General features: G+C 30.7%; 3 protein-coding genes across 4 annotated transcripts; 2 read left to right on the top strand and 1 right to left on the bottom strand.

The window, feature by feature from the left end:
* The first annotated feature begins 3296 nt into the window (after window positions 1–3296).
* On the top strand, window positions 3297–12639 carry LOC124531378 (aromatic-L-amino-acid decarboxylase). Of its 2 annotated transcripts, XM_047105941.1 has the most exons (8): window positions 3297–3418; window positions 3456–3484; window positions 8149–8233; window positions 8401–8635; window positions 10300–10549; window positions 10706–10854; window positions 11776–12503; window positions 12541–12639. In XM_047105941.1, the coding sequence occupies exons 3-7, from the start codon at window positions 8154–8156 to the stop codon at window positions 12493–12495; spliced, it is 1434 nt and encodes a 477-aa protein (XP_046961897.1). In that variant the 5' UTR covers window positions 3297–3418; window positions 3456–3484; window positions 8149–8153; the 3' UTR covers window positions 12496–12503; window positions 12541–12639. The 2 variants fall into 2 exon arrangements, with proteins under 2 accessions (XP_046961897.1, XP_046961896.1); XM_047105940.1 differs by having other exon boundaries at window positions 3326–3484.
* Window positions 12640–13716: 1077 nt separating this feature from the next.
* LOC124531377 (spermine oxidase-like) lies at window positions 13717–15539 on the top strand. Its single transcript, XM_047105939.1, has 2 exons — window positions 13717–14071; window positions 14237–15539. Exons 1-2 carry the CDS (start codon window positions 13803–13805, stop codon window positions 15537–15539), a joined length of 1572 nt encoding a protein of 523 aa, XP_046961895.1. The 5' UTR covers window positions 13717–13802.
* A 1412-nt stretch (window positions 15540–16951) lies between these two features.
* LOC124531291 (BTB/POZ domain-containing protein 3) lies at window positions 16952–19202 on the bottom strand. The gene is made up of 2 exons (XM_047105804.1): window positions 19047–19202; window positions 16952–18767 (listed from the first exon to the last, which is right to left on the bottom strand). The coding sequence occupies exon 2, from the start codon at window positions 18765–18767 to the stop codon at window positions 17427–17429; it is 1341 nt and encodes a 446-aa protein (XP_046961760.1). The 5' UTR covers window positions 19047–19202; the 3' UTR covers window positions 16952–17426.
* Between the last annotated feature and the right edge of the window lie 735 nt (window positions 19203–19937).

The raw sequence follows: 19937 nt of genomic DNA, 5'->3' as shown, positions 1-19937 counted from the left end.
TGACAAATTTTACTTTCAATCATCAATTTACTTGGTAGTAGGGCTTTGTGCAAGCCCGCCTGGGTAGGTACCACCCACTCATCAGATATTCTACTGCTAAACAACAGTACGCAGTATTGCTGTGTTCCGGTTTGAAGGGTGAGTAAGCCAGTGTAACTACAGGCACGAGGGACATTAGCATCTTAGTTCCTAAGGTTGGTGGCGCATTGACGATGTAAGGAATAGTTAATATTTCTTACAGAGTCATTGTCTATGGGTAATGGTGACCACTTACCATCAGGTGGCCCATACGCCCGTCCGCCAACCTATAACATAAAAAAAAAATCAATTTGTTCTAGAGCTTTACTGAGTTAGTCGCGAAGGAGTTGTAAGCCCCTGCAGTATGATAATTTTAAAAGATTTTACCAACTTATCGATACCAGAAAAAATATATAAATTTTATTTCTCAGAGTGTCTTGCCAATTGATAGCACACCAATCAGTGATAAAATACTGAACAAGCGCCTTACTCAACTTTCTCGACGTCAAATACAAGTACAGTTATATCTGACTTTTATGTTATATACGTTTTTGTTACAATACAGTTTTATTTCTAAATGTTAGTGGACAATTTAATTTATCTTGAAATATGGTAGTCGATTGTAAAGTAAGGTAAAGTAACAGCCTGTAAATTTCCCACTGCTGGGATAAGGCCTCCTTTTCCATTAAGGAGAGGGGTTAGAACATATTCCCTAACGCTGTTCCAATGCGGTTTGCTGGAATGCACATTTGGCAGAATTTTGATGAAATTAGAGGTTTCCCCACGATGTTTTCCTACACCGCCGAGCACGAGATGAATTATAAACACAAATTAAGCACATATATATAGTGGTGCTTGCCTGGATTTTAACCCGCAATCATCAGTTAAGATGCACGCGTTCTAAACACTGGGCCGTCGATTATGAATTAGGTTTATTATTAATTTTGTTTCTAAAACATACAATAAAATCGTTAGAAATATTTATTATTGCCGGAAAACCCAAATTACTTACCAGTTTTTAAATGTAAAAAATATATATTGACAAAATATATAAATGTGTTGATACATTTTATTATTTACATTCCATTTGTTTTCCTTATTTTTTAAAATAAGGTAAAACCAAATTATTTACATGATTTTTTTATGTAAAAAATATGCATTACAAAATATATAAATATGTTGATACATATTATTATTTAAATTACATTTTTCTTCCTTATTTTTTTAAAAATATCTGCTCTTTTATTAAAATAATTGTTGGTAAAACCAAATTATTTACATGTTTTTTTTTTTTTATGTAAAAAATATGCATTGATAAAATAAATAAATATGTTGATACATATTATTATTTAAATTACATTTTTCTTCTTTATTTTTTTAAATGATAGCTCTTTTATTTGTAGAGTAAGACGAATTAAGGCATATTACACTATTCAACGAAACTCTGCCACATGAGAAACCATAAACCCACATTGCAGCAGCGTGGAGGAGTATGCTCCTAACCTTCTCAAAGGGAGAAGAGGCCTCATCGCAGTAGTGGAAAAATTACAGACTGTACTTGTATGTTGTAAGATATGATAAGCAAGTATCATATATTTTTAAAAGGATCTTGGAAACCCACATCTCAAATTATGATTTTCATTTATTTATACACCTTAAGTTAACTTCAAGTAGAATGATCAAATCCCTTGTGGATACTTATCGGTGGCGATGAGGGATTTGCGTGTTAGGGAGTGGTGTATTTGAAGAAAGCAATTATAATTATGAATTCAGAACATTTTTAACCCGGATAAGCAATTCATTGATGTTTTCTCTTTGGAATTACACGTTTTTATTTTAAAGATTTGAAGCGTCTCGACTGTATTCATTGACTTCAATTATACGTTATTGACGACTCAACGCTACAGTCAGTAATTCGCATATAACGCATTTTTTATAACGTAATCATTTTGTAAAACGGAAACAAATATTTAAAAACTTAGGCGAGAATATAACACATCTATATAATATTTAAATAGTGTTAGAGTTAAGGCGTAATAGTGACCGAATTTGTAAAACACACGAAAAAATTTTTCGATAAAAACTTGTTCGCGCATATCGTAAATATGTTAATATCACTAATGATTTAGTTCCGGTTTCAAAGAATAAATATAAGTGATTCTAAATAAAAAGTTCCTATTGTTTTAACCACCTGAATTATTACTTAAAAAATTGAAACAGCGGAGATTAAGAAACTATTTTGTCAACCGAAATTAGCCTCAATTCAAATGTTTGTTAATTATCTTTGACAAATAACATTGTTTCGATGTGAAAGGTGCCGTTGACAAAGTAATGATGCAAATAATTATCTTAATTTTGGATTACAAAAATTAAGCGTAGGTAGGTAGTAGAAATATGTAAAAATCATGAATTAATTTGAATTTATTAGCCAAAACCTTTACGCAATATTGTTTCGCTCTCGCACATTTAACACTCAACCATTTGGGAAATACTAATAGCTAATTATATTATAGATATGTAACTAGTTAAACCGTACTTAGATAAGAACTAGTTTGAAACAAAAGTAGCAAATTAGTTTTTTGTGCATTACGAAATAGCGAATTTATCATTTATCAATACACTTTAGTTAACTATGGACACTTAATTGTACTTTTATAGATGACACAAAAATCAAAATATAAGAACTTATTGTTTTTTTTTTAAATTACTCGTCAGTTACTTGCAAAAGAACAGCCTAATAAGCAGAGGCGTAGTGCTAACTAGTTCGAGACAATAGTGAGTGGTCGCAGTTTCAAATCTTCAATATTATTAGATAATGTTGATAATTTTATATAAAAAACAATCTGTCTTATAAAGTATAGTTTTTTCCCTAATTACACTAAAAAAACCGCTGATACTACTCTCACGTAAGCCGATATTGACGATTTATAACACATTTTTAATCGTTTACAAAATACCGTTTCGTTACATACGTCACAGTTTGGTTTAATTTTATTAATGAAATTCTAACTTATAATGTCGCTGTATGTAAATATAATAACAACTGTACATATTAAGCGTATCTTTTATCTCATGACATATTTTTATTCTCAATTCTCGTTTAAAAATTCTTAAGATAGTTTAAGTTTACGATTTGATTCTACTATTCCATATTCAAACTTTCGATTCGAACTTACCGAATTAATTCTTGGTGAATTAATCAGCTTGTATTATTCGAGTAGCGCAGCTCATGCGCTAAAGTTAATCTAGTAAATAGAATACTGAATATACGGGTATATACATACAGCGATCCTTCGCCTATACTACGTATATAAAGTGTCAGGCGCGGCGGCGGGCGTAGTGTGCGAGTGGTATTGGTCAGAGCTAACCGTGATTTACTGCTGTGGGAATCACACAGACCGAATCAATTTCCTACTTTCGATTTATTTTGAGTGATAGTATTAATAAGCGGGTGCTATCAAATTTGGTAAGTAGATACTGGAAAAAAAATTCCAACTTTAAATTAGTTAAGTGATTCTCATCGATTTGACATTGATCTAAATTTTGTATCATTGTAAATTAACAAATCGTACAAAGTGTAAAATGTCGAAACAATAATCGATTTAATTAATAATGGCACAAACATTTTTTTTAGTAAATTATTTGTTGAATAATATCGATATAAAATATAATTGAATTTAAAATTTAAACAATAAATTGTAGAGTTCTGCTCTATAACGAAATTAATTTTACCCCTTAGTGTATATAAGAAATACATTAAAGGGTCGTTTTGGCTTTACTTTTGATTTGTAGTTAACTTATTAAAATAGAATTTGTAGTAGACTTTTCGGAGAGAATTTAGTAGCAAAATAAACAACCTTGAGAAACAATTTGACCGACTCAAAATTGACTCTTGAAAAGTAACTGACCGAATTAAACTCACATAGATAGATATTTACTTTCAATCATAATCTTGTAACCTTGACTTCCCTTGTCGAGATACCGAAACAGGTCTCAATGTTGTCGATAACAAAATATACAATACTGTCAGTATTGTATATTTTGTATTTACACTTACATAGCCATAAGGGACAAAAATTGGGTGAACATAACATGATCAACACATTTTTTGCGCAAAAACTAAATTCACAAAAAATGCATACATGATTATTCAAGAATTTGCAGAAACTAAGTCGATGTTGTTATCGTACCTACAATATTTATCTATAAATAATTTGTTATATTTGATGACCATTATCTCAGTCAAAAGGAAAATTAATTGATATTTAATTTAAACTTGCACAGTGGTATAAAAAAAGCTCAAACGAACTGTTATCTTTATAAAAGAAATATTTAAAATAGCGAATTAGTTGGTAAAACCAAGTCATTTATGAAAAAGGTTCGACTGTTTATAATTATTCACGTTTAATGTTTGACCTACTTACCTATTTTTCTGTTTATAATCTTTGCCCTGTGTGATTGGCACATTTTAATGTAATACGAAATACCCAGTGGACACTTACCTGTGGTAGCCTTGCTTATTGACATTGGTAAAAAATAACGAGTAGGTTCATTTTTTATAACCTGTTGACATTGAACTTGCAATTTTCGATCTACGACAATCTATGCTTGTCGTTATATATTTAGTTCAATGCAAAAAAATAGCTGATAAAAAGGGTCTTGTTGTAATTAATTAGTTAATATATGAAAATTCACTACGCTTTTTATAGTGTTTTTTTAACTAAATAATTTATTTTCTTGTTATCTTATAAATATTAGAAACGTACGCCGATTTTTTGTCCGATTGATTACTGCACGGTAGCTGCTCATTTTGAAATGCGTGTGTCGTTGATATCATTTACTAAATTTTTACTGTTTAAAAATGTTACTGAAAAAAAATTACTGGCCGGTTAAAGAGCAGTATTACGTCTATATAAGAAAAAAAATAATAATAAACATGAACAAAATGAAAGTACCTAAATTATATTCAACAAATATTATTCTAACAGAACTAACTAATTTGACGTTTAAAAAACATCATTTATTTTGGCTTCAAATGTTGACGATTGTATTGCAGTTTACAATGACATAAAATCGAAATAATCATAGGTGTCTAATTTCCTAAAAAAATAAATTTATTTACACGTAATTTGAGTTCATGAGTGTCTTTAATATAGTATCCTTATGAGCATAGTGACGGTCAACGACTTTACTTTTATTTAAGATTAATATTATTAATGATAACAACACCTATTAGCCTTGGTTAAAAATTGTTGAAATCCTTTCGAAAACAAATATTAAAAATATTCAAAGCGGATGTATTTAATGCGTATTGTTGTAGAATACATATTTAATTATTTACATAATATATAATAGGATAAAAGAGTTGAGTAGTCATTCTGTAAAATTTCTAACTTTATTGTTATTTTCGTTAAACTCGATTATTCATTGTTGTGTAAATTATGAAATCATAAACTTTTATTCACAAAGTTTATTGGATAAAATCGATTTAGATACTATGTACACTCTATTGTTACATACTTGAGAAATCAGACCAACAGACTTGACAAAAAACATTTTATTATTTTGGAACCAGAGTTGCATTAGTATTTGTTATCAATATCTTATAATAATATTCTCCAATGCGTAATAATGCATGCTCAACGTCGAGGTTAAAATACAAAATTACAAGTTTTATTATATTTAAGTTAAACATAATTGATTTATACTTTACTTATGGCTATCATTTTACTACTTTGAGTGATTTATCAATAATAATTTGGTGATATTCTTTTGAGCGTCACACACGTCACACAAGGAAAATTGTGTGTGACAGGTTTTAAGTTTCTCCTTAGTATAAACAAAAAGGGAAATACCCGTCGAGCCCAGCTTGGGAAATAACGCTTCGTTTACACTTAATCACCTACTCTTATTTCTTGGTTTAAGTTTTAATATATTTTCAATGTCAATTATCTTGACAACGCGTCAGGGCCAATTATTAAATACTTATTTATTAATTACGAATACAGCCAATAGATTAATGCACAAATGTGTAACTTGTAGACAAGTATGATCTTGACGGAAATTTTATGTATACGGTATAAAAATGTTAAATATATATAGTCAATCTAGTTATAAGCTGGAAAAAATTGTGTAAATACAAAAATTAAATTAATATTCTCGAGTTTTCATAGCTAATAGCAATTTTTAATCAAGTAATCTAATATTATTGTATAAAATTACTTGTTTTAATTATCTATAATTGGTCAAATTAATGATAACTGTGGCTATTTCAACATAGTTCTTTAAGATTTTGAACGCTATATTGCGTGCGCACCATTTTTACCTTGACCGTAAGGAATATCATCAATATCCAAACAACTCTTGTTCTGCGCTTCATAGTTTTTGTATAATTAATTTGTTTCATTCAATTAATACAGAAAAAAAATGCGAAATGAAAGCAATTTATTCAAAATATGCAAGAGAAGATTACTTTTCTTCGACTTTAAATTAGTTCGTAGAAATAATGGTAAGGTTTTACTCCAGTTGAATATTTACATTTATAATCTTTTTTATTAGTAGGCAAGTAAGTACCTACCTGTTCCATATTTAGCAATATACTAAAACGTCAATATAGGAACTCGTGTTTTTAGTTTAAAATACTTTAAATGCCTTGTTTTAATTTAAAGTCAAAAAAGTTTAAATACTACTACCAATAAAGGAAGCGAAAAAAAATTTGGGTAAATTTTCAGTTTTTTTATAGATAGCCATTCTTACTGGTGAAAAATTGATTTAGTTTCTAGTCTCGTTCATTTAGACTATACTGATTACTACTATAGAGTCCGTACAATAGGATTTAGACATAGACAGTTACAATTTTTACTAATATTTTGCTTTCTTATCAACTGTAACAAATGTTGATCGAGAAAAATGAGCACTAACAGGCGACTACTGAGTAAAGTAATATATATATATATATATATATATATATATTACTTTACTCAGTAGTATATAATCATACATTGTCATTCATTGACTAAGTAAATTGATATTTTAGTATCGGAAAATGAATTTAACTAATTGACACAATTTTATTAATTGGAAAGATATCTATCGAGAAATATAATCGTTTCCTCGATATACATTGTGTAGTCTACTTATAATTTTACGGGTTTGAAGAGTAGCAGATTATAGTCTAATATTTTCTATTTTATTTTACTTTTTTGACAATATTGGATACCTATAATCTATTCCAATCGAAGAAATAATTAAGATAAAGAAAGCTAAGACTTACATATTCCATATAATTTAATAAGTCAACTATATCGTACAGTACCAATTTAATTATGCCGTTCATAATTAATGTTTCCACTTATTATAATTTCGTTTTGTCGACACACAAAACAATATTTTTTGCAATACCATAATGCATATCAAAGATAATTAAAGCTGACGACTAATGATACCGCGTCAATTCGATCTAAAATGTTGTTTGTCTTTTTTGCTGTTGTTGTTGGAATAGACTACGAAACATATGAAATTTTAAAATAATAATAATAATAACACAAAGATATATAATTAATATCTGTAGCTTCATCAGGAAAACCATATTTTTAACGTGTTAATAAAAAAATTGTATTTGAATGTAAAGTTTAAAGCAATCATTTTAATTTATTGCCTAATAATTTAAAGTAATTTTGAAACCTTGATGGTTTTTTAAAAAACATTTATTTACGATTGAAAATGGATTCTAACAGTGTTCGTTAACCGTGTGCTTGCGAGGTCCGTGGGTAACCTCGCACCACTTGTCCGCTGCGTTGTGCAACTACTGCTGCGCCGTTCTCTCGGCATTGAGAGATATGCAGAATTTTTCAATTGTTTTTATTTAACACCAAACAAAGAAATTAATTAGATTGAGTGATAATTAACACGTGGTCGTAATTTCATTTTTAAGGTCTGTCATGTCGGATCCGAATTTAAAGCTGCAATTTGGTTTGTGACTAAACTACATACCGACTTGTTACTGAATTTTTTTGCAATATTGCTACTAATCAAAATTAATGTCGCTGAATTTTCATTTTGCTTTTTACTACGTAGTTGTTGAATTAAAGTGTGGATCCATTATAATAATATATACTTTTAATAATGCAGAACCAATGGAGTCGAAGGAGTTCAAGGATTTCGCGAAGGCGATGGTGGATTACATCGCTGAGTATTTAGAAAATATACGTGATAGGTAAGGAAGAGGTCTTTGAATTTTAACAACGCAGGCGATTAAAATATTCACTTATGCCCGAAGCTGCGTTTGTAACATTTTTAAATATAGAATGATATAATTTCTGATTTATGACTGATTATGACTGTTCGTAGTATTTTCTAAATAACCTTTTGTATTTTATCCAGGCAAGTAGTACCATCTGTCAAGCCAGGCTACCTCCGACCATTGATCCCTGAGCAAGCGCCAGAGAAGCCGGAGCCCTGGACCGCCGTGATGGACGACATCGAGCGCGTTATAATGTCTGGAGTGACGCACTGGCATTCGCCAAGGTTTCACGCCTATTTCCCGACGGCCAATTCTTATCCAGCCATCGTTGCGGACATGCTCAGCGGGGCCATTGCCTGCATTGGATTCACTTGGGTGAGCTTTGAAACTATATCAACCAGACTAATTCATATACAAGTTAATTTTTAAACATTTACAAGCCATGTAATAACTGCCAATAGGATATCCAATTGAAAATATTATTTAAACTAAAACGTATATTTAATCTTCCATTTCACTTGAGAGATGAATTTTATATCTTTTACTTATAAACAAAAGCCAAAATCCCGACTTTCAATTTTTTAACTTAAAAATGACAAAATACTAAACAATCTTGCACTCACAATTTAACCCTTTTGTGAAAATTATAAAAATGCTTTAGTAGGTATTTTTTACTTATTAACAGAAGATTAGAAATGATCCCTTTAATAGGTAAAAATTCATCTCGTTGGACCCAATGCTATAGATGGGTTTTTGTCAGTAACTCATTTTAATTTTTTTTTAATATGTTAAATGTGCAACAGTGACCGACCGAAAAGAGTGAATTGTAAACCAATAAACCGCAATAACCACATTCATAATAACTGTGATTAAATAAATATTTAAAAAAAACTGTTGTTCCGATCCGATCAAGGCAAACCGGGGAACTGAAGGTCACCTCATTTAGAATACGTTAATATGTCATAGGTAATTATTTTAATATCCGCATAACGATTGATACGTTTATTGTCCTTATCCTGTTATATTTTGTCATCAAGTTTTTCTCTACAATTCATCCCTATCGCCACTCATCCACACGGTGTTGGATTTAGAGGTCCGGAGGCCCTGGAGCAATGTAGATTGGAGCCACTAATTACTTTACAAATTAATCTATCATTTTCGACGCAGCAAATTACTTAAATAAGATTTTTGACTCGTCGGATGATTTTTGGAATCTGTTCTTGAGACCCACTCTGGAGTCCCTGGGGAGTTGCCTCGGCTGCTCTAAATATAGCCCAGATGCCATATTCACTGTGACGATCATAATAATCTCTTGAAAAAACAATTCATAATTTTCTGTGCCGTCTTCGAGAAAACAATTAAATCAATTTTATAATAAAATAATCTGAATAATTTACATAGCGTTCTGTGGATCAATGTCAATGGCAAATTCGTAGAGTTGTAAAAACGCGTACAAGGAAAACGGGTACGAGTACAAAGCTATTTCAATGGTTACAAATCGTAACGTCACTTATAATATAACGTAACTCGTTACGTAAATTTATGCATGCATGAATTCCAGAAGACTACATGTTTTAATTGCAAAAAAATAATCGAGGTTAAAAATATTCATCATGGATTCTATCACAAGATCTTGAACAACATTTCATTTCACAACTATTCTCTAACACCATTTATTCGTTTTAATTCCAAATTTAATGATTTTCTTATAGATTCTATAACCAAAAACCTTATATATTATGAATCCCACAATGAATAATTTTCTAAGATAATTATTAAAAACAGACACAAACGAAAAAAATATGTTTTACTTTAATACAATTACGATTTTTAGACTTTATATATTATAACATTGTATAGACAATAAAATGTTAACATTTTAGTAAACTTTATTCATAAATACACAATAAAATTTAGCAGCCAATTTTACGAGTCAACTGTCTATCAATGAAATATAAAAAGATTACTTTCCTTTATGTAGAAACATAAATTTTACGAATCTTATTCGAGTGATTTAATGTTAAACCATTAATTTACAGATTGCTAGCCCTGCATGCACCGAATTAGAAGTGGTTATGTTGGATTGGCTCGGTCAGATGATCGGACTCCCGGAAGAGTTTCTAGCTCGTTCTGGAGGGGAAGCCGGGGGAGTAATCCAGGGCACAGCCAGTGAAGCTACATTAGTGGCGCTTCTTGGTGCAAAGGCTCGTACCATGCAAAGAGTGAAGGAAGAGCACCCAGAGTGGACTGAGGTCGAGATTCTATCCAAACTCGTGGGTTATTGTAACAGTAAGTGATAACTGAAATTGCTTTTTAAGATGTATAAATTTATCGTCTTTCTTTACAATGATTTATTTGTTTACGAATATTCCCCATTAATTGTTACAAATATCACAAATAATATAGAATTAGTTATTTAGCTAATATGGTAATCTCTATTCGCAGAGCAAGCTCATTCATCTGTAGAGCGAGCTGGACTTCTCGGTGGCGTTAAGCTTCGCAATCTGAAGCCAGATGATAAGAGGAGGTTAAGAGGTGACACATTAAAGGAGGCTATTGATGAAGACATCAGCAACGGCCTGATACCATTCTACGTAAGTTGATCTTAGATCTTTCCTATAGGTTTAATAAAATAGTAAAGCAGAGGAAAACCGGTAAAATTAAAGACACAATACCTATTTATTTATTCAAGACTAGTGATGTACCCAGCATCATACGGGAGCAATTAGTAAATACAGAAAATGATATGAAATAAATATAATGGACTAACAACAAACGTTTAACCCTTTTTTCACCATTTTAGGGGTTAAATATCCAGAAACGCTTAAATATATATCTACTCATTGTTAATGAGTATCTCAGAAATAAATTTTAATGTTTCTAACTTAAGAAATGACGGACTTTCACACAAATTTTTAACCCCGTTTTCACCCCCTTAAGGGTAGAATTTCCAAAATCCCTTTTTTAGTGGGTGTCTACTATATAAATCCATCCTATTCACTAAATTTCAAGGCCTTAACTTTAATATTTGACAATCAGGATTTTCATTTTTTTTTAGTTTATTGTGCTATGACATACATATAAGAACTATCTTCATGCCAACTTCCAACATTCTAGAACTTCAGATTTTCAAGAAAAAAAATCAATTCCCGTTTATTCCCTATCCATATCAAAATAGTTTTTAGTTGTTGTTATAATCTATTTGCATGTTAAATTTAAAACCCCAAATAATTATAGTTGCGGAGGTTGAGCTATTTTGGTTTGAAAATATAAATCCCATTTATTCGTTATACCGTGTGAATTTGGAAAAAATCCTTCTTAGTAAACCTCTAGGACACTCAAGGTATACATACGTGTGCCAAATTTCAAGTCTCTTGGTCCAGTGGTTTAGGCTGTGCGTTGTCTGTCAGTCACTCAGTAACGGAAGAGTTTTATATATACAATATATACTATGAATAATTTATACAAATAAAATTTCATGCCACAAATACCTATAATTACAATATTGATTTCAGGTCGTGGCCACCCTCGGTACCACATCATCGTGCGCTTTCGACTGTTTGGATGAAATAGGTGACGTGTGTAAAGAACGAGATATCTGGTTGCATGTGGACGCCGCATACGCTGGATCTGCTTTCGTCTGCCCGGAGTACCGTTACCTGATGAAGGGTGTTGAAAAGGCGGACTCCTTCAACTTGAACCCTCATAAATGGATGCTTGTAAACTTCGACTGTTCCGCCATGTGGCTTAAACAACCTCGCTGGGTGATTGATGCATTTAACGTTGATCCTCTCTACTTGAAACACGACCAACAGGGATCCGCACCAGATTACCGTCATTGGCAGATACCCCTGGGCCGTCGTTTCCGCGCCCTCAAACTTTGGTTCGTGCTGAGATTGTACGGTATCGAAAATATTCAGAAACATATTCGTAAGCATATCGCTTTGGCGCATCTTTTCGAGAAACTATGTCTAGAAGATGAAAGGTTCGAAATATTTGAAGAGGTTACTATGGGTCTTGTTTGCTTCCGTCTGAAGGGGAGCAATGATATTAACGAAGAGCTATTAAGACGTATTAATGGACGTGGTAAGATTCATCTTGTTCCGTCTAAAGTCGACGATGTTTATTTCCTGAGGTTGGCTATTTGCTCACGGTTCTCTGAAGAGAGTGATATCCAATGTTCCTGGGAGGAAGTAAAGGCTACTGCTGATGAAGTATTACAAGTACAAAAATAAATTTCCTTTAAAAAAAACGTACTACAAGTACAAAAATAAATTTAATAAAAAAACTTACTAGTGTATCGTTACCTGTAATTGAATGTTTTAAAGAGATATATTTAATCACATATACGACAAAAATTATGGTACTTAATAAGGTACCTACAGAAAAATAATCTTGTTAATATTACGTGTCTATGATAAAAAATCGTAGTATAAATCATATAATCTATGGAAAGTTAAATAATTCACGTTTTTGTCTAGTATAATCTGTGGTTTCTCTAAACATATTGTTAAAAAAAGCAGTATCAGTTTGTTTGACAGAGGAGTTTTTTTTTTCAAAAATGTGATACTTGATGAATGTTTTTTTTTTGTTTATATACAGTTATTTTATTAATAACCAACATAATATTATTTATATTTTTTCATAATAAATTTGGTATGATTATTCAATCCCATTTATGTGCTTGTATCCATAGTTAAACAATAAATAAATAACCATGCCACTCTTATGCAAAAAATACAGCGCTTAACTATTAAAATATCGAAAATAACTACATTTTTGACTTATAACACTGTTGTCCGACTTATATAGATTATTACATTAGAAATTTAATTGAACCTGTGAAAATAGGTAATCTACGCTTTTTACCTTTTGTTTTTATATTTGATATGGCTGATATGTGATGTTATGTTTATTTATTGTAAGCATTATTATTATTATGAAATAGTATAGTAAATGTTGAAAAATATTTCTTTGTTTTATTTTTAAAGGAATCCAAATATTTTAATTTGTTAAAATTAAAGAGGGAGCAATTTACTTCAGCGTAAAGAAGATTTTGTATGAAAATAATTTTTCCCAGAGTATTAAAATTGTCTTTTTTTAAATCTGCTAATTTTTAGAACACTATATGTTATAATCGGTACTTTATAAGTAGGTAAATATACTAACAGAAACTAACTTATAATAGGAGTTAACGAAAGAGCCACCAAAATATGATGTGCACATTTTGCGAGTGCAATTTTATGTAGATATATGCTGCCATAATTCTAATATCCTAAGTAATATTAGACTTTGGCTTGTTTATTGATAGAAATAAAAACTAAAGTAACTTAATATGTATAACAAACTCAAAGTTATTACAAAAAGTAATGGCCACGCAATAAACTCGAAAAAGAAGGTAATAAGACAATCTTCTTGATTTATGGGAACGTACATAACTGTCTTGTAGACAATAAAACATTTCAACACACAAAATTTAGTAGTTATGGTAGACATATTTTAAAAAATTAACGTGATAAATTAATCAACTCAATGGAAGAAGATGAAATCGTTACGTGGAAAACATTTATGGGCTAAAGATTGGAAAATATTGCTCACGGAATATTCTGATATGAAAAGTTACAGAAACTTAAGTAAAGCTGTCAGCGCTGCGGGGCAGCAGCAATGCATTCTAGATTCTTGCAGTATCGGTTCAACCTGTCAAGAGCCTCGCGTTATAATCGTAGGGGCTGGCATGGCGGGTTTATCAGCAGCTCATCGGCTCACCCAATGTGGAATTCGAAATTTTCTTGTTTTGGAAGCTAAGGAAAGGTAAATAGTATATTATTTTATTATTATTTATCGTCTTTCTACCAAGAAAAAATAAAATACAATCTTAACAATATTGTTTAAATATTTTTATAAGTTTATTTAAATATACCTACTCATTAATGTTCTATCATTAATAAATTTACATTCAAATTATATTTTTTTTAGGCCAGGAGGAAGAATTCATTCTTGTTGGTTGGGAGACGCAATCATTGAAATGGGTGCTGAATGGATCTATGGAGCTTGCTTACCTAACTCCATATATACATTAGCGTCGCAAGACAGGCTATTGCAGACACCTTTGCCTCGTTTAGATTCAACGAAAGGTTTATTTTGCACAAGTGAGGGACGTGCCATAGATTTACCAGTGACAATAACAGCATACCACACATTTAGACAAATAGAACAGCAAGCCGCAAATCTATTTCGTTTGGGTTGTGAAAGACAACATGGAACATTACTAAACTTCGTAGGATTACGAATACAACAAGAGTTGCATAATTTTCCTGAAGATCAACGATATGACGCCGCTAGAGTTATGTTTGGGCTAACGAATATACTAAGAAATAAATGTGGTGATGATTTATCTCTTGTTAGTGCTGACCAATATGGTAGTTATATTGAACTCCCGGGTGGAAGCGTACGAGTTCCGTTGGGATATGTTGGGGTAATTGCTCCTTTGCTTCGAGGATTACCCGATAATAGCGTTCGTTATAATAAAGCAGTAAACGTAATACGTTGGGGCAAAGGACAAACGGGTCCAGGTCGAGTTTTAATTAAATGCTGCGATGGCGAAGAGTTAACAGCCGATTACGTAATTATTACTGTGTCCCTGGGATGCCTGAAATGTCAAGCCGATAAACTCTTTGCTCCACCTCTTCCCACGTGTAAATTAGATGCAATTTGTAATCTAGGCTACGGTCTTAGTAATAAAGTATTTTTGGAATATGCAGAGCCCTATTGGGTTTGTCATGAAGGTAATTTAAAACTTGCGTGGTCTGCCGAAGAACTGCAATGCAGATGTGACTGGACTAGAGGCGTATGTGCCGTTGATGAAATGCCAGGCAGTAAACACGTTTTATGTGCTTGGATATCAGGGCAAGAAGCTGCGATGATGGAGTCCTTATCAGAAAATGATGTTGCTGAAGGATTGACATGTCTATTACGTAGATTCACGGGTAACCCGTGTCTTCCATATCCTCAAATGTTATTACGATCTCGATGGGCATTGGATCCACATTTTTGTGGATCTTATTCATATATGAGTTGTTGTTCAACTGTTAGCCAACAATGTGAACTAGGTACTCCGATACCAGGCCCTTGTGATTCCCAACCGCCTATTCTTTTATTTGCTGGTGAAGCAACTGTACCTGGTCATTTTGGTACCGCCCACGGCGCTAGATTAAGTGGTGTCCGCGAAGCTGAACGTATTGTACTATTGACTAAAAAATTCGAAGGTCCTCCGCGTTAGTTATCTTTTTATATGTTGTTTATCATTTGTTGTTGTTTTTTAAAATAAATATTATTTAATACTTTTTTAAAACGTCTATTAAAATTACTCCTTATTTTCCAAAGTGAATAGTTTGTTGTTACCAATATTACATCCTTAAAGCCATTTGTATTTGGAATCCTAACTTATAATATTATAAAGAGTTAGTTTATTACTTTTTCACATCTCATCCACTCAATGGCTATTAAACTATTTTTGCAAACACACTGCATAAAGGCCGAATCTAGTGATGATAATATGGAAATTAGGCAGGTAACTACGCAGGACGTATTATAGTGTTCGAGAGTATGAAAAAAGAAATACAATATTATATTCTATCATTCTCATAATCCGATACAACCGGAGGGTGATCTTGGAGGGCCGAGAGTATTAACACTGCCAACTTACTAAATGCGAACTGCTATTAAAAATATCTTAGTAGAAAAACATTTTATTAGCCCGTGTTAAGCACCTCAAGACTTGCAGTTTTAATGAATTAACTACTAGACTAGACTAATGCGGCAGTCATTTAACCTAATTCATTACTAAAAAAATAGCAGTTGAAGCAAGAATAAGTTCATTAACCCTAGTTATAACATTGCCTTCATCGCATCACGCTAACATGCGTGACATTTGTTTCTAAACATTCGCAAATTCTTAAAATATATGCATACATATGTTTTTATGAATAATTATATGTTTGAAATATTTTTTTAAACCATAACAATAAACGTAAATTAAACAATAAAATAAATAACTAGTAGGTATAGTTTTTATTTACAAAAACTAACAGCAGAAATGGAAATATTTAATTTGTAATGCTTATTAGCATGTTTATCTCCAATCTGTATGTATGATGTCATTACTGTATTTTACCAAGCACACTACATTTGTAGTATATGTACACTATATTTGGTTACAAAAAAAGCGTCTTTGATAATCATAGTTCTATAGGTAGTCAACCGATAAATATGCTTAATGCAAAATCAAAATATCAAGAGATTAAAAATTTGTAGCCGCAACTTAATCTATAAATACTGTAAATGCGAAAGTCACTCTATCTGCTGTTGCTCCTTCCAGAAACCGATTGAGATTGCTTTTTATGCCTAGCACCAGACGCCCAACCCGTATAGCGCGAATGAATCCGCTTTAAAGCCGAATGATGAATTTTTAGTATAGCAACATGGTTCTTACAATTCACAAATAACATTTAAGTTATAAAATTCATTTTGTTGATAAATGTACTACAACATAGAATTCAGAGTTGATATTTATCTATTTTTCAAAAAGGATACATAAAAAAGTAGATTCACTTTAAAAATTTCAAGCCAATATTAAATCCTTTTTTTTTTTATATAACTTGAAAATGCCTGAATAAAAGTCTTGTATTGTGTATAAATAATTCTTTATTTAAATAAAATACTGATCTTAAGAGGTATATACTCTTACATGTTAGAAGTCCTTAATGCTTAATTCAAAATATTCCAAAATCTTTTTTTTTTTGTTACTTTTTATAAATTAACACTTAATTATTTATATTTTTTTGTAGAGGATTTTTCTCTGTAAAGCTTTTGAGATTGCAAATACTTACAATCTTTTCATTTTAATTCATCGAATTTTAAAAACCGATAATTATTAAACATAATATGTAATACCTAATTATTCATTTTATTTTATTTATTATTCATCATATGTAATTGTTCTTTTATTTATTCATAGCCAATAAACAAAAATATTTTTTTAATCCCACTTAAACCAGCTTAATAATTTTATTATTGAGATAATTGTTTTATTTACTTATAACAAAATATATAACTAATGATTAAATAAAAATAAATTAAATACATTTTACAATTCTTAAAAATAATCTTACATACAAAATTTTAAACCTCTGAGAAAGCTACCTCCATGATCAGAAACTCTCAAAACATCATTAAATTCAAATTTTATTTTACCATTATTATAGCATGGAGCTCTGCTTTGCACACCATATTGATAAGAGTAAAAGGTGTTTTGGTGAGGCCATATGAAACTTATTTTATACCAGCAGTCTTTTTTTATTAACATAGGTTCATCAAATTCAATATCAATGTTGAAATCATATTCCACATTACTATCAAAGTATATTTTTTTTATTACACTATTGTCTTCTTCGCATGTGACTAAAATCGTAAATTGTTCATGATAAATATTAGTAAAATTATTACAATAGCTAACCACTGGAGCCATTCTTGAATGTACACTTAAAGTATTAATAAATGTGGACTTGTTAGCTTTTACTTTTGTGTGTATTGTATAGTTTGCTAAATCTACTATTAAAGGAGATTCAGATCTTAATGGAGGGCGATGACATAGACACCATTGTTGTTTTAATGTCTTTCTTGGTAAAAAATTGTTATCTGTGGTACTTAGGACTCTGTTATTCAATTTTTCAGTTTCCATTTCTAGTTTAATTTGTTCTTCTTCGCATTTCAATAGAAGGTTCTCTTTACACGCTGTTATTTCATTTAATTCATTTAATGACAGTGTATTAAATCTTAATAATTTCAATAAATCATTCTTTATTAATACTTCTCGTCGATTATGAATATTATTTTTAATTTCATTTTGTTCACAGTAATATGATGTCCATTCAAAGACACTCTTAATCAGATCTTTTTCTAATATATTAATTTCATTACATCCGAGAATTTTTTTCATACATGTTGAAGTAATGGAACTTTTATATTCTTTTAACAGGTAGCCTGCATGTTGACAAAATAGTTTAAGTGCTGTTGAGACAAGTTGATTGTCTTGCATGTGATCAGGGTAGTTTAAAACAGGAATAACATTATCAATGCTTATATTTGATTCAATGTATGCAATACAAATTTCTGTGAGATACTCTAACATATATTTCCTCGAGACATACATAAGATCATATGATTCCTCTATAGAATGTATGTCAACTTTGTCTGTGTAAATATAATTTAATAACAGCTGAAATATATTGGGTTCTATGTCCGTAATGGTTATTACATCGTTTGTGGATAAGGGTCCGTAAAACATTGCCTCGAAAACAGGACTACTGATACCTAATATTAATTTATGAGCTTTAAAATTTTTGCCATGTACAGAGAAACTGCAATCACTCCACTCGTATGATACTAATAATTTATTAACTCTGTCATATAAACTTTTGTTTCTAAGGTCATTCATATTATATCCCATCTGAAAATAATGTGAAAAAATTAAATAAAATGAGAAAGACTTTTTACCATTATTTAAATTTACATATTTACTTACTAGAGCCAACTTATAAGAAAATTCATAATTTAATTAAGATTCTTTAGAACGAGTTAAGTATAACGGTTTATTCTAGGTACCTGTTTTGCTTCGATATCAACCTTGAACTTGGAATATGACCAGGGACGCATTTAAAAATATAAACAACCTTATATATTACGAATTTACTAAATCTCTTTATAGTGAAAATATTCATATACTAACCTTGAAAATGAGTGACGAGTGAAGAAATATACGGAAAATGTTAATTAAATTCACTGATATTAATAATTTGCGGATGTTTGCAAACAAAGATGAGCGCGTGAATCGTGATGAGGTCTAAATAGTGTTGCCGCTTAAAACTTAAAATCGCAGAACAGAAGCAGACTAATTTTAATTATATTTATAATAGAGAATAGAGATGCTGGGGCGTTAGGGACGTCCAGAGTCATTATTATAATCTTTATACTCAACTTAAACATATTAGGGGTGTATCAATAAGTGGTAGATAATATGAATAATATTTGTATAATATTTAGTTTTTTTATATTCGTGTATATTTCTTCGGTCGGTAAAAAAAAGGATTGTATGAATTCAGCTGTTTAGTATTCATACATTTACAATTTAACAACAATTATTATGTTTAAATAATTCATTTGATGATAAGTAAAAAGGAGTGTTGCCAAAAAAATTCAGAAAAATATTTCTAATTCGAGAGTGTAATAAGATTTAAGCAGTGTAATATGTATTATATTTATTTTTAACGTAGAAGTTTGTATGTATATGTTCAATTTACTTAATTTCGATTTTTTTTTTGTTATAAAACTTTACTTGTGTTTAAACTAATTACTCTAGTCTAATTATAATTTTAAGTTCCATACTTTATAACAAGCGAACACATTTCACGAGCCAGAGCCAGCAACGGAAGTATGTCGACGTTACGGCTCAGTTCTTCTCAGTTTCATAAGGATTTAGATTATAATATATAGAAATAATCTAAATCTAATATATGGGATAAAATTGAAGCAATAACGAAATTATTGCTTTCAATGAATATGTAGGTACTGTCGTTTGATCCACCTAGCTGTCGAGAAAGGTAGGCATGACATTACTAAG

This window comes from Vanessa cardui, chromosome 7 (assembly GCF_905220365.1).
Source record: "Vanessa cardui chromosome 7, ilVanCard2.1, whole genome shotgun sequence".
In the NCBI taxonomy this organism is placed as follows: Eukaryota; Metazoa; Arthropoda; class Insecta; order Lepidoptera; family Nymphalidae; genus Vanessa; species Vanessa cardui.
The sequence above is the reverse complement of the archived record's forward strand: the minus strand, read 5'-3'. Positions and strand labels throughout refer to the sequence as shown.

What these genes read in the sequence shown, in the direction of transcription:
- LOC124531378 (XM_047105941.1), top strand. Translation starts at nt 8,154, where the DNA reads ATGGAGTCGAAGGAGTTCAAGGATTTCGCGAAGGCGATGGTGGATTAC. An exon ending in TTAGAAAATATACGTGATAG is followed by an intron (nt 8,234 to 8,400) that starts GTAAGGAAGAGG and finishes TATTTTATCCAG; the next exon opens with GCAAGTAGTACCATCTGTCA. An exon ending in ACTCGTGGGTTATTGTAACA is followed by an intron (nt 10,550 to 10,705) that starts GTAAGTGATAAC and finishes CTCTATTCGCAG; the next exon opens with AGCAAGCTCATTCATCTGTA.
- LOC124531377 (XM_047105939.1), top strand. Translation starts at nt 13,803, where the DNA reads ATGAAATCGTTACGTGGAAAACATTTATGGGCTAAAGATTGGAAAATA. An exon ending in GTTTTGGAAGCTAAGGAAAG is followed by an intron (nt 14,072 to 14,236) that starts GTAAATAGTATA and finishes TATTTTTTTTAG; the next exon opens with GCCAGGAGGAAGAATTCATT.
- LOC124531291 (XM_047105804.1), bottom strand. Translation starts at nt 18,767, where the DNA reads ATGGGATATAATATGAATGACCTTAGAAACAAAAGTTTATATGACAGA.